At 28.3% G+C, this 15,121-nt stretch overlaps 1 protein-coding gene across 1 annotated transcript; it reads left to right on the forward strand.

The window, feature by feature from the left end:
- Positions 1-19: 19 nt before the first annotated feature.
- LOC107439780 (uncharacterized) lies at positions 20-12,094 on the forward strand. Its single transcript, XM_043050809.2, has 4 exons — positions 20-360; positions 4,018-4,107; positions 5,582-5,705; positions 11,817-12,094. The coding sequence occupies exons 1-4, from the start codon at positions 148-150 to the stop codon at positions 11,858-11,860; spliced, it is 471 nt and encodes a 156-aa protein (XP_042906743.1). The 5' UTR covers positions 20-147; the 3' UTR covers positions 11,861-12,094.
- The last annotated feature ends 3,027 nt before the right edge of the window (positions 12,095-15,121 follow it).

The following is a 15,121-nucleotide window of genomic DNA, read 5'->3' on the forward strand; positions in this document are numbered from 1 at the left end:
AAAAAACGAAGAATATGGCAACGTTAACTCACAACATTCACGTTGTTCGTTGTTCTTTTCTGCTGGTTTTTGTTTGTGATGTTAAGAAGTTATGTTTTAGCGTCTGTTGTTGCAGTATTTAATTTTTGAAGTATTAAAACTATAAAAATGGCTAATAAATACTATTATAATGATCAAAATATGAACTCAGATGACGAAATAAGTACATCTAGTGCTGAATCCAGCGACGACGATTACATTGATGTTGAAAACGGTGAAATAGACAAAACGTGGGCTTTAAATGAAAAAAGGAAATCTTGCAAAAAAATTGTGCTAAATCAAAAGATTACAAACACACATATTAAAGTTGACAAAAATAAGGTTCAAAATCTTAATTTGTTTATTAATTTTCTTATTCAATTTCTACAAACTATGTTAACAACTTAACTGAATTATGCATTGAGGATTGTACCTAATTCATGAATATTAATTTCTCTTAGTTATTTTAAATTATGTAGAATTTTCTCACGTATTATTTATTAAATTTGCTTTGATCTTTATTCTATATTTCAAGCCTGTGGGTAGACGAATACAAAGATATTTATATTCTTAAGATGTTAAGTTACTTCAAAGATATTAAGTTATTTCTTACATTATATCCTTGAGATTTAACATTGAATTGTGTTTGGCACCTCACATTATTAACTGATCTTAATCCCATAACTTTGTCTATTCTTAGTGTATGTTAATCTTGTTAGCAAACGCAAGGTTATACTTAGTTATTAGTTGTAATATTTTTTGCCAGATGAGTTATTCTGCTTACATTTTTATAACATTTGATTATATGAATTCTTTGTTAAGTAAATAGACTTTGTTAATAAAGTTTATATCTAAGCTCATTATCTTTATTATTTTTATTACATTTAAATATGAACTTCCAATTGTTTCTGTCTACTGCATCGATCTTTATGAAGATATTAATTGTTGCACAGTGTTAAACCTCGTTATGTATCAATTAAGATTGTATGCATTGTTGTATCTATTATTTAACATTAACATTGTGATCGTATAAATTCAAACTTAGGATATAACATAAGGGAAGGAAGAGACAAGATTGATTTAAGCTAAGTAAAAAAAATAATTTAAAAATTAAATTAATTTCTGTTTAGCCTTGGAAAAAAAAGAAAATATTGTGGAAAATTAATTAGCAAAGTTAAATCAGGATAAAATAATGTTCAATATTATTACAGTTTTTTAATTGATAAGAAAGTTTCTTGGTTACATAGTTTTAACAAATTAGTAAAAGGTTTTTGCCCACATGGCATTTATTGAAAAAATCAAGATTTATATAATTTCAAAATAATATAAATTACAACTAGGCACTTGTAGGTTAAATTTAAGGGGGAAAGAAAATATTAGATATAACAAAAATACATACTTAAATTTGATGGTGTTACTCCTAGGAGGATAACTCAAAAAAGCCACTCAGCGGTGGCATTGTTTTTCAATTTCAAAGACAAAATCATTGTGCTAACCAATCTCAGTTTAAAGGAGAGTTAAAATATTAAAGTATTACAAAATTGGAGTTTATTTAAAGAACCTAGTAATGAAAATGAATAAAATACAGTCATGAATATAATAATTATTAAACCACTGGCCATATTACAAATGAATTATTATCAATATTTGACTGTATTACTTATAAGCATACTTAAGTTTTATATACGATATAGTGCATCCTAACTGTATGGAAGCTCTTCTTATGTGGACATCTCACATTAAAGATATAATATTTTGATTCCTTGACAACTTTATACATCTGCTATGCAAATTAGCATGTTCATTCCTAGAATGTGTTTAAAAATGTGATGCTTCTTATATAAAGCTGGCAATTCATTCAGCTTGTTCGCAAAACTAATTTATAGCTGTGTTATTGTGTACTAAGCTCATTTGCTTAATCCGCAAAGCGATAGAATTCTATTTCCTAACTGAAAATATTGAGGATTTTTATATACTCTTCAGTATATAAATGGGGGGGAGGGAGCATTCCAATGGCCACTTGTCTTTAGATCATTAACGAAGCTGAAAAACAGATTTCATTATTCTGCAAGGACAACCAAGTGTAGAATTCTGAAATTAAAAGGTGTGCATGATCTTCGAAAATCAGGAAACCCAAGTAAAGACTCAATGTCAAGATGTGTTAATCTAAAAAAAGTCTGTCGCTATCTCAAAAAGAGACAAATCTAAGAGATGGCATCCAAACATGTACTCACAGTGAGTAAACACACCATAAGATTTCAGCTGGATTGTGTATACTGGCTTGTGTAAAAAAATTAAAAAAAGCCTCTCTTCGATATCAAGAATATGATGATCCGGTTGAAATTAGCATAGGAGCATAAACAACTAAAAATTGGAAGAGGGTTCTTAAAGGGATGAATCTAAATTCAATTTGTTTGAAAATGATAATTGATTTTTATTTGGTGTGAAACATGGAAGTGGATCAGTAATTGTCTAGGAATTCCATCATAATAACGTCACCCCTTTGTACACATTGATGATACTATAGATCAATATGTTAAATTATTTTAGTTTGTATGTTACCCTAGGCATGTATAAAGATGCCTTGTAGATAGATGTTTTAGCTTAATAATAATACTATGCACACTTCCAAAATTATAACTAGTTGGTTTACAGCTAAAACGGTTAAAACTTTGAACCAGCCAAGTCAATCACCTGGCCTGAACCAATGGAACATCTTTGGAAATTCATTGGACAAAAAGTTGGGGCACTGAAGCATTCTTTAAAGGCAAAACTATTTTTACATTAATGTTTTAAATCGATTACTATTTCATTTTTGTGAAGATCATATTATTTTAGTAGCTAGTTTTAATCATTTTATCTTAATTATTGACATTATGGTACATTTGAATTTTTTTTTTTTTTTTAAATAAATGGTCACAATCTTTAAAAATAATTTAAAACATGCATAATGTTAATGTTCCAGGGCTGATTGTGCTCCGGAAAAAATCCGGATTTCCGGAATTTTCGCTAACAGTGATCCGGAAGTTTCCGGAGATCGAAGGTCCAGATGTTTCAAAAAATCATTGATCACAGAAGTTTCTGGAAATCAAATTTTCAAAGGTGGAACTTAAAATCACAATTTATTTTATTTGTTTGTAAGCCAATGAGATACTTTATAGGCTTATATTCATGATTAATATTCATTTTTTATCAGTAAATAGTTGTTATAATCATAAACTCAAGAAAGAAAGACATATGTTTGTAAATTTTAATTACTTCTCCAGATCATCATTGGTATGTGTAAATGGTATAGGTATGTGTAAAATTTTAAATATATTTTAAGGAAACTAAGAAATGTTGAGAAAAAGGGAAAAAAAACTTGTTTAAATTTTTTTCTAATTTTTCAATATAAACTGTTTTTTTCTTTTTTCTTTTTTTTTTTTTTACTTAAGAAATTTTCCGGAATTTTGACGTGGATTCACAATCACCCCTGATGTTCATAACTAATGTGATTATTTAATTCTTTTTGTATCAAATATAGTATACATTTTATTAAATATAAATATTGCTAAAATTCGGCTTCTTTTTTTTTTACCTGGAATTTTATGTAACATGACTTAAAAAAAACCTAGGACGATCAAAGAAAAAATTTCTTCTTATTGAGTATGAACCTTGTTTCGTTTTTGATATCATTGTTCAATCCACATAAACAGGCAATTTTCTTGATCTTATGGTCAATTTTTAAAATAGGTATCACTGTTCTTAGTTCATTTTGTAGCTGTATTGTTTAAATAAATTTATTTATTTATTTGTATTTATTCTACATTTAAAACTATCCATTATACTTTTGCTATATTTTTCCACAATTTTTTAATGCAATAAATAAAAAATCCAAATTAATTCTCTGCTTAAAGATATTAAAGTCAAGATTTTATCCATAACTATAAAATTATTTTTATGTATTAGTCAATAACTCCAGCTGTTAAATTTTGTTATGTGCTTAATTTTTTTTCTTAGAAAAGACATCATAATGCCAGTGAAAGAATGAGACGTGAACAACTAAAATCCTGTTTTGCTGCTTTGAAAACTGCAATTCATCGACCTGATGTAAGTTTATTTTTCTTGCTTTATATTAATTCTGCTACCAGTTTTAGAGTTGTGCATAAGACATTTTACGGAAGCAAACCAAGTTTTTCTCTCTGTTTTTATCAAAAAATTTGCTTTTCAAAGTGTTAAAATATCAAGACAGAAAATTTATAATTGTCTGGAAATTTGATTTTGGCTCTGAAAATTTTTGGGAAAAAAAATTTTTTTTTTTCAAAACTAAACTTTTCAGCAATATACCTGGAAAATGATCAATCCTAGATTTGTTAGTATCAATTATTGATATTTGAGTTCAATTTCATAATTCTACTACCTGTTACAATTAATTATTCCTTGTAAAAGTTTTACATTTCAGTCGAATTTTTTTTATGAAGTCTTCATTTAATGATAGTTTGCTTCTCACAAAATTTATTATTTTATGTATCAATATATATATATATATATATATATATATATATATATATATATATATATATATATATATATATATATATATATATATATATATATATATATATATATATATATATGTTTTTCCAATGAAAAATTGTAATGAATGAAAAAAAAATATGGTCTTAGATTCTAAAAAATATACCAACACTTAAATATACTTAAAATATACATAACCAAAAGAGTTCTTACAAATTTTTAATTTTATAGTGAAGCTCATTTACACATACAATCCTATTCTACAGTCTTGATATAATTCATGTTATGTAGTGTTAAACACTAGATACTTATTTCCATACTATACAAGAATATAGTGCACAGTATTCATTCACTAAAGTTTTATTTTTTTTAATATTAACCATATATGTTTTTAACATAACATAGTACTTAATCAATTTCTATGCAAACATTTGATGCAATAAATAATGGGATTAATTTTAATAATGTGTAATCAGTAACTAAATAAAGATCTATTATATCAATTGCAGTATTTTTCAAGAAACAAGTTTATTTAAGAAAGAGCTGAAAATATGTGCTGGCATTTTTTTTTTTTTTTTTTTGATATTTCGTGTCTGTATCAATTGAAATAAGTGTTTTAGCATTTATAATTTTTAAAATTTCGTTTAAATGGATAAGTCTAATTTTATATAATATAAATAAGCGCAACTGAAATTGGCAAGCAAATTCATTTTGACTTTTTTACTTAAATTGAGTTAGTGAAAAGTAAGCAAGTGAAATTTATTAATGTAACGAATGAAATTATGTTTCACAGTAAAAAAAACAACAAAAAAAACATGTTTTTCCTCTAAATTAATGAGGAAATATTTATTTATTATTAATATTTATTAAATTGTTATTACATTAAGTTATGAAAGTATCGTAATGAACTGGTGCTAAAATCTTTTTTATTCTTAAGGAAATTTACGATACTTTTTGTTTGTGAATATAAAACCATATTTAAAGTTTTTTGTATTTTATACTGATTATTGATGTTATCATGATTCGTATTTTTCTATTAATGCTCTAGAGCTCAAACAATGAAGCGCTGAAATGTGTTTCAACTTCTATTAAAGATACCCAGTTATTAATTGAAAAGTGCGACGAGAAAATTAAAGATTATGAACGCAAAATAGTGTCTGTTTTAGGACAAGGTAAATATAGTTTATCTCTGATATTTTTTAGGACATCTTTCCTATCCTTTAAAACAATATAGGACAGGATAGACATCTTGTCTATCCTTTAGGACTTACTTCCCACATTTCTTTATGTAATTACTTACTTATATTAAGGGGTATTTTTACAGAATGCAGTTGCTGCTCCTCTCAGGGGTCTGTCTAGGTATTTCTGAGATATGCCTATTTTGTGAAAATTTAGACATAATTTGTGAAAAATTATGTTAAAAAGTCAACACAAAAGTATGGATTTATCGTTTCTTACTGAATACAAAAATAAAATTTTAAGAAAAGGTATTTTTTTAAACTACCTCGTCTATTCTTTAGACTTCCCACATTTCATTATGTAATTACTAGAGCCCGGAAGTTCAGGCAAAATGCCAGAAATGCCCTTTTCTGCCTTTTTTAAACATTTTCTTCTGAAAATGCCTTTTTCGTTCCTTTTGTTCATAAATGCCTATTTCTGTCTAATTTAAAATTTTTCTGCAAAGCTTTTTGTGCTTTTGACCGAGCATAAACTCAAAATGAAGAAATTTTGAAGTACAGAAATGGTTGACTGTCATCCGACGTATTGTAATGCATTTATAGAGATTAGGACTTTATTTTTTTGTCTTATTAATATTTTCTCTCCGTCTCTTCGTGGCGTCACCTTCGCCCGATGCGCTTTGCAAGGAGAGAGAGAAAGGGAGTGAAAAGATTGGAGTTATTTTTACTTACAGTCAATAGAATCTATTCTTACTTACGGCCCATATAGCCTACACCATCGAATAACTCGTATGCTCTCTTATCTACAAAACGAATTCACCAAGCTGGTTGAGCACATTGTAGCAGGAGCAGGAAAAAGTTTTCTAGTATACTAGTTATTTCTAAAATGCCTAAAGTAAAAGCCTGCACAAGCAAAAAACAGGACAGTTTTGTGAAAGAATTTGGGTCGGATGTGTTTTCTACTGATGGGAGCATTCTGTTTTGTAAGGCATGCGAGAAGTCAGTAAATTTTGAGAAGAAGTATTTTATATCTCAGCACTTGGAAACATCTAAGCATAAAACAACAAAAGATAAAAAAAGATGGGAAAACATCGACTCTGATTCCCATCTGTTTTCAATTATCTTCTCGCATATCGGAATTTGCAATGGATTTATGCAGATCATTTGTAGATGCCGTCATTCCGCTGTGGAAACTTGAAAATAAAAGTATACGAGCTTTTTTACAGAAATATACGAATCAAAGTGTGCCCTGTGAATCAACTTTAAGGAAAACCTATTTAGATGACTGTTATACCGAAGTTCTTAAAACTATTCAAAATGAAATCGGAACGAAAAACATATGGCTATCTATAGATGAAACGACAGATGTAACTGGACGATATGTTGCGAATGTTATTGTTGGTGTTATGGACCCATTTGAAAAACATAAAATCTTTTTGTTGACATCTGAACAGTTGCAAAAGACTAACAGTACTACAATTGCACAGTTGTTCACTAATGCACTGGCTTTACTTTGGCCAAATGGTACTGAGTATGAAAGAGTGCTATTATTTCTTACAGATGCAGCCTCCTACATGAAAAAAGATGGAAATGCCTTAAAAGTTTTATTTCCTAATATGATCCATCTAACGTGCCTTGCACAGGATAGCAGAGGAAGTAAGAGGTCTCTATCCTGAGGTAGACTCGCTTGTTTCTAGTGTGAAAAAAGTATTTGTGAAAGCCCCTTCAAGAGTTCAAAGAAATTGCACCAGACATTCAATTACCTCCTAAACCGATCCTTACGAGATGGGGAACATGGATTTCAGCAGTCTCATACTACTGCACAAATTTTGAAGAAGTTACTCGAGTCCTTACCAGCTTTTCGGATGAATATCCATAAGAAAAAGTAAAAATCTGCTTAACAGTTCTAAAATTAAAAATGAACTGACTTTTATTTCAACTTATTTTGGGAAGCTCCCTGGAGCTATTGAACACATGGAAAAAAGAAATATGTCTTTGTCCGAGTCACTAAAGATTTTCGACAATACTATTGAAGAACTAATGTCTGTGCCTGGACCATCTGGTGACATAATAAGGAAGAAATGTGAAAACGTCATCTCTGCAAATACAGACTTTGAATGCATCAAGGACATTGCAAAAGTACTTTCTGGTGATACTACAGTTGAACTTACCATATCTCCTACCATGGCAAGTTGTTTTAGGTACGCGCCCATAACTTCTGTCGAAGTAGAAAGATCCTTCTCTTTGTTTAAAATTATATTGACTGACAGGAGACAAAATTTCTCTTTCGAAAAAGCATCTAGTTGTGATGTGCAACAACAACCAATCAGAATAAATCTGCATATAATATTATTGTGAGTACGAGTTTTCAATTTTTATTTCGCACCTACGCAGTTGAGGTTTTTTTTTTGTGCAATTACGTCCACTTCTTTAGTACTATTGCTATGACAGTCGAGTGAAATGAATATGTAGGTATACCGGATACTTCTAGCAACTTTTTTTATACCTTGGATACCTATATGGGCTTTTAGGCATTACCAACTACCATTTTGCTCCAATTTTAAGTGCCTATTTCAAGCTTTTTAAATGCCTTTTTGCCTGCCTATTTTTGCATTTTTTATTGCCTGAAATTCCGGGCTTTAGTAATTACTTACTTATATTAAGGGGTATTTTTACAGAATGCAGTTGCTGCACTGTGAAACTACCGTTTTTCCTAACGTGGAATATGTAAAGATACCGCTAAACGGTAGTAAATATAGCCTGGACAGACCCCTGCTTCTGATATGTAAATCTGATGTGGAGTTTTTGCAGAAAACATATTTCACCGATCAGGTTCTCATATCTCCTTGACAGCAATCAGAGATGCTGTGAGTATGCTTCCTTAAATTTCATAGTAACTATGTAAGAAATTTTTGCAATTCCTCCACATGATCTTTGAAGATCGTATAAAAGCTTCAGCTAAATTTATCTAAAAAGATCAAAAGGGATCTTGATTTTTTTTTCTAAATGAATATATCCCATGTAAGTAAAGTATTAACATAAATTTAGGTCACATAATGGAATTATGGGTCCAAAATCATAATATCTCAAATTTTCCCAAAATAAAAAAGATAACATTATTTAATTTGGCGTAGAGTAAGCTTAAACAATTTAGACATTATTCCAATAATCATTTTACCTATAATTGAATTATTATTTTGTTTAAAATATTGAGTGACTGGGAATTACGTCGGATTCAAACAAATAATTTGAGTCACACATGAGGTAAATATTCATCACCTTTTTTTTTTTATTGTATTACATTTCATAAGTTAAAAATTATTCTAAATTATAGTTTAGTACATAATGAGTTTTTTTATTATTATTATCTAATGTGCTGTATTCAAGTAAAGAGACATTAATTTAAATAATAAGATTTATCTTTCGAACTTTATATAAATTTTTTTCGCTCTAAGCACATGAATCCGGGCTGAATTTCTTAAAACATTCATATGTCGTAATTAATCTGTTGTTATCAACTGCAAAAGGATTGTTTCTACTTTAGCTAACAGGTCCGTAAAATATACATCATCCAAAATGTCTCGCTATGGTCAAAGAAAATTTCCAATTTCCTGTTCCAGAAATTTCATTTAAACTTTTTCGTTGTCCAAAATCTTAGCTATTTTTAAAATAGAAAATGAGTCACTATCATAGTATACGGCAAAATATTTTTGTGCTTTTCTTTAAGTGTAGCAACACTTTTTTGCATCTTTCAAGGCGAAATGTTTTTAAAATTGCTTCGTTTTTTCTTTGTCACTAATCAATTCCAAATTAGTATGTTTTGAATTTGAGGGACTATCTATATCATCTTGGGGTTCTTTTACTCTTGTAAGCAAGGTTTCTCTTGGTATCTACATTTTTCAACTTTGAAGTTTCCCTCTTTTTTTTTTTTCTTTGTGTTTAATTTCTCATTTATTTCCTTTTCTCTAGCAATCACAAAGTTGAAGAAAGTTTGATTTATTATAACTGTAAACTTTCTATTAATTTGTCTTCTTATTTCGGAATTTTGTGCTCAAGATGTGTGCCTTAATTGCTGACTTAGTAATTCTTCAAAGCTGAAATTATTTAACGAGTTGCAAGGGCTTAATACTTCATATACATTTGGATATAATGTTGTATAGAAATGTTGTACTTGAAACACTAAAAACTCTTTGAGGAGGAATTTTGGAGCCTGTAAGATACAAGCATTCTGCAGCAAAACCTTTTTTCTGGTTATATCCCAGTGGCACAGAATTCTGCTTGAATGATAGATTCATTCAAGGCTACTGGCCATGTCTCATCTACTAATTCTGTAAAGCTTGCTTTACTTAGTTTTACTCCTGCACAAAGATGCTGCACTTTCACACACTTTTCCTCCCAATCCAATTTTAGTGGTCTAAAGCAGCATTTATCCGAAGTCCGTAAAACATTAGTGATAGTGCAGGATGCTTCAGAATTGTTATATTTTTTGTATGAGATTCAGTGACGTGTTGGTTTTGTGTCCGTCTTATATCAAAAGAAGTGGATGTTTAGTGACTTTTATGCAAAATATGTTGAACAAGCCTTCAAATATTTCTGCTGACATCCATCCATTTTCACTTATGGCTAGTGACTTATTCTTATTGACTTTTGCTGACTTCCAAGTACTTTAAAGTTTTTTGCCATTGAATATGATCAAAGGTGAGAGTCTTACTACCAGCATTGACATATGCTGTTACTGTGACAGATTCTCTTTCTGATGTCCAAGTTAATCGAGCAAAAAGTTTCACCATCTCATCCACAACTTTTTCTCTTGAGAGAACCTTAAACATAGCTGTTTCATCCAAGTTTTAAATATGAGATAAAGAAGAGATAAGACTGAAATCATCAAGCTCATTTTCAAGTAATTTTAAAAATTCATTTATGGTGAAGCCATTTGAAGTTGCTATCACACATCATTTTTCCATGCTTCTCGACTTCTTATTACTGAAATCTTTATATTTTACAAGAAAGGCAGATAACCACTCATTAGGTGCAATGTTTTTAAATTGACAATATCTCTCCAAATAGTTGGATATATTGGACGTACCTTCTATGTTTTTGGAAATTAATTCTGCAACCACCAATAAAATTTTGAAAAAGCTCTTTTTATTATACATTTTAAGCAGTTTTCATTTTCTTCCATCTTGGGAATACTTAAAGGTACTCCCACAGATTTCTTTGCAACTTTTTCTTTGCAAACCAGCGGGTTTGAGTGGCTGCTGCTCTAATTCTCAAATTACCAATTTTTTTTAACTGATATTACAGTAGTATATATTACATAATATGTTACAGTAATTATATTAAGATATGTAACAGAAAAATATTATAGTAAAAGTTAATCTGTACTAATATTATTTACACAGAAATAATTAAGAAAAACACCTAAAAAATAAATTTATACAAAACGGTTAAAAGTAAAAATGATGGTTGCAATTTAATTATAATACAAAGTTACATTTAAAGTGTAATATAATATTACAGTAAATTATAGCACTTAAAGTAAATACTAATATTATTTACACAGAAATAAATGAAAATCATAAAAAATATCAGCAACCAGGAATTACCCAGTGATCAAGAATTATTCCAGTAAATTGGAGGATAAATCATTATTAAGAAAATATTAATCATTATTAAGAAAATGAAATATAAATCAATAATTAAGAAAAAATATAAATAGGTATAAAAAGCTTTGACAATTTCCCATTTAAAAACATCTCCTTTTTTTTTCTTTTTTTTTCAGCATTGGTTGTTTAAAGATGTTTCACTGAAACAATCTTTCTTTTTTGAATTTTTTTTTTATAGTAGTATAAAAATTCCTATATTTATCCTATTTGATGCATTGTTACATTATTTTTAAACTTCATATAAAAAAAATGGAATATTTAAGGATGACTCGGCATGCTTTCGTTTATTTTAAAAACATTTCTTATTGCTAAAAAGTTACCATTTTTACCTACCCCACCCCTAAAAATGGAGGGGAATGACCTAGAATTCCCCTGTATGACCCTATGTTCGGTTTGGTTTTTGATAAATAATTATAATTTTTTTTTTTTCTTGTTTCAGTTGAAGCTGGTGAAAGTGACAAAATAAGCTTTGGAAATAATTAAGGAACTCATACAAAACTTTTCTCCGTACATGTGTTTTTAAAACTTGTAAATATTGCTAACTTTTATTTTCATATTTTTTTCCTTCTCATCAAATTATATTTTATCAAGCATATTTACTATTAAAAAGTAAATATATATACATACATTTCATATATACATTGCATTATAGTTCATTTTTTACAGTGTGTGTAATATTTTATTAAGTAATTGAAAATAATAAAATATGTGTTATGAGTTTATTGCAATTATTCTTAGGGTAACAAAAGCATAAATTAGCTCCATTATAACCTTTCAGTTAATAATGTTTAGTGTCCAATTAACATGAATTTTTCAAAGGAGGAAGTGAATTTTTAATATAAATGTTCACTTCAGAAAATATGAACTTAAAAAATAAAATATATTTTTTATTAGAATGTCTGTGCAATCATTTGGAATAAATTATTTAAAAATAAATTGCTTTGTTAGTTGGTGCTTCTTTAATGAAATAGTGTCATTTATTTAGAGTTTAAAAAAATTTTAAACTTGCACCTTTATTTCATATCTAAAAAGTATTTTATATTTATTAATATGCAGGGTTGCCACAGGTGACTGGAATAAAACTGTTTGCAACTATTCTCAGCATAAGGCGACTATGGCAACTTTTTTTTGCCTGAAAAGGCTAAAAAAAAAAAAAAAAAAAAAAAAAAAGCTACTATTTTCAGGAAAAAGGGACTATTAAGAGACTTTTCTGTACTCCTAGCAATGTTTTTTAGCATAAATTGGGTGGAAAACCTGCAGCCCGCGAAATCTTCTGAACACAATGAATTTCTTTTCTTAAACAATAAAAAATGTAAAAAAAAAAATTTTTAAAAATTAAATAAATGATTAAAGCATTAAAAGATGAAAAATTTTAGATTGCAAATTTGAGTCATCACTGTTTAATGCTTTCAAATTGCTCAAATTTTGTCGTAAGTCTGTTTCGTTTCTCGATTGCCTTTTCAACGATTATTGCTACGGAATTCTACAGTTTTAAAAATCCCAATTTTTTATACGATATTACGGTGCATGAATTTTGAATTTGAGTAATCACTTTTCACAATATATATACAGTCAAACCCCGCTATAGTGAACCTTCATGGGACCGAAATTTTGGTTCACTATAACCGGGTGTTCACTATATCCGTTACGCAGGTAATTTAACTAATGGTTCCCAAACTCCTCCCTTTTATTACACATTATTTAAATAAATGACTGAAAAATATTATGTAGTAGCAAAAAAAGTGTTATTTTTCATTACTCTTCGTCTTCGTACAAAAAAAATTAGTAATCTTTAGCTGATGAGCAATCCTCAACATCAGTTATGGAAACACTTCCCGACTCTCAGATAATTTTCCTGAATTTTTGTTATTCCGTTTTTTAAACCTGTCTAATTAGCCATTCGAGCACATGAAAGTAGTCTCATAAAATCACTTAGCAAATTCATCCACATTTGTCTAGATACTGGAAGATTGCGGCTTCTTCGAATGGTGAACCACTTCAGTAATGCTTCTTCAACATCCTTGCGATCTGCTTTTTTCAACTTTTTCTGCCATCTAAATTTTTTTCATGAGTAGAAATTATTAATTGCCTATTTTTCCATGTTGTTACAAGCTTCAGATGATAGTTTATATTCCCTGAAAATATCAGAAAAAAATGAAGAAAGAAATCAGTCGAAGACAGAAAAAAGTTCATTATATCCAACTTCCTCACTTTTTTGGTTCACTATATCCACAAAAAATAACATTATGCTTGTATAGCAAGGCACGGGACCGGACATTTGGTTCACTGTAAACCGTGTTCACTATAGCGGGGTTTGACTGTATATATATATATGCTGAATCAATTATTGATAAAAAGGGAAAATTTCTTATAAGTGATTTTCTTTTTTTAATGAAAAAGTATTTTTTGAATGAATTCTAGTAATTAAAAGTATTTAATTTTCTGCAAATATACTAGTTTTTTTTTTATATAAAAATTTAGTGCTGGAACACAAACGTTTATATAAAAATTATCATATTTGCCACCAACTTGACTAAATGGATCATGGTATATGAAAATTAAGTCATTTAATAAAATTTTTGTCTTATTTTTTGCAGAATTTTTGTTTTTATTTAGGCAATTATCTTCATAGTTTTCAGCTACTAGAAGCAACTTTTGTGTTCATTTTTTTTTTCTGTGGCAACCCTGAATATGTATACAGTACTCTCTAATGTATATTAAAAATCACTCTTAAGATTTGACTAATGTCAACTCATTTGACTTATCAGGATGCATAACTCAAAAATAATGTGATCTAATTGTTTCAAATCAAAGCAATAGTATCAGTTATTAACATCATTACTTCTGACCACTGTCAATGATAATGCAAGAAATGCACATTGTTGTTGTGAAAGCTTCATACTATTTTATCTGCCGACATTGCGAACCAAATACATAAAAAAGGGTAATAGCTTAGCAAAATCTAAATTTTTATTTCTTGCAATTAACAAAAAGTTCTAATTCTGTCTTTAAGTATATAATTAATAAAGACATAATTTGTTTTCTTGTTAATTCTTGAATTAAAAATAAAGTTTGTGTTTTTGAGAGATTGATTACAATTTACTTTTGAACTATTTATGTTTTTATTTTTCTAAAAAAATCAATCTACCTGATAAATTCTAAATTCACGTATGAGTTTTAAAACATCAGTCCAATTTGTTTATTAATTAGAAAATGCTCTAAAATATTGTGATATTTAAGTTTAAACTTTTTATCATACTATTCTTGCTTAAAATAAAAATTATGGAGAACAGTTTTATTTTGTGCAACTTCTTACCTGTCGTGGGCTCCATTTTTTAAAGGGTGGTTCATTGTGCTTCATTTTTTTCTGCAAGTAAGTTTTAAGAAAATTATTTGTATTTACTTCTAAATTGTACATACGATCCCATTCAAATAATGCAATAACTTTAAAACAATATTAAGTTCAATTGTTTTTTTGTTTTTTTTTAAGTTTTGAAAAAAAATATAGAATTAAAAAATACATAATTACTTAATGAAATTTTTGTATCCAGATTTATAGCAAAATTAAAAAACTAAACTTGTGTTTCAATAAACTGTGATTTAAAATTTTAATACAATTCATTATAAATAAGCAAAAAATGAATTTCATAAATATAACTAATGTTTTAAGAAAATAATCCATTTAAGGTAATAAATTCTTTATCCTGAATAAATTATTTGACTCAATGACTGAAAATATTCTTT

The sequence above is a fragment of the Parasteatoda tepidariorum genome, chromosome 5 (assembly GCF_982258835.1).
Source record: "Parasteatoda tepidariorum strain Cologne lab strain chromosome 5, Ptep-v5.0, whole genome shotgun sequence".
Classification (NCBI taxonomy): domain Eukaryota; kingdom Metazoa; phylum Arthropoda; class Arachnida; order Araneae; family Theridiidae; genus Parasteatoda; species Parasteatoda tepidariorum.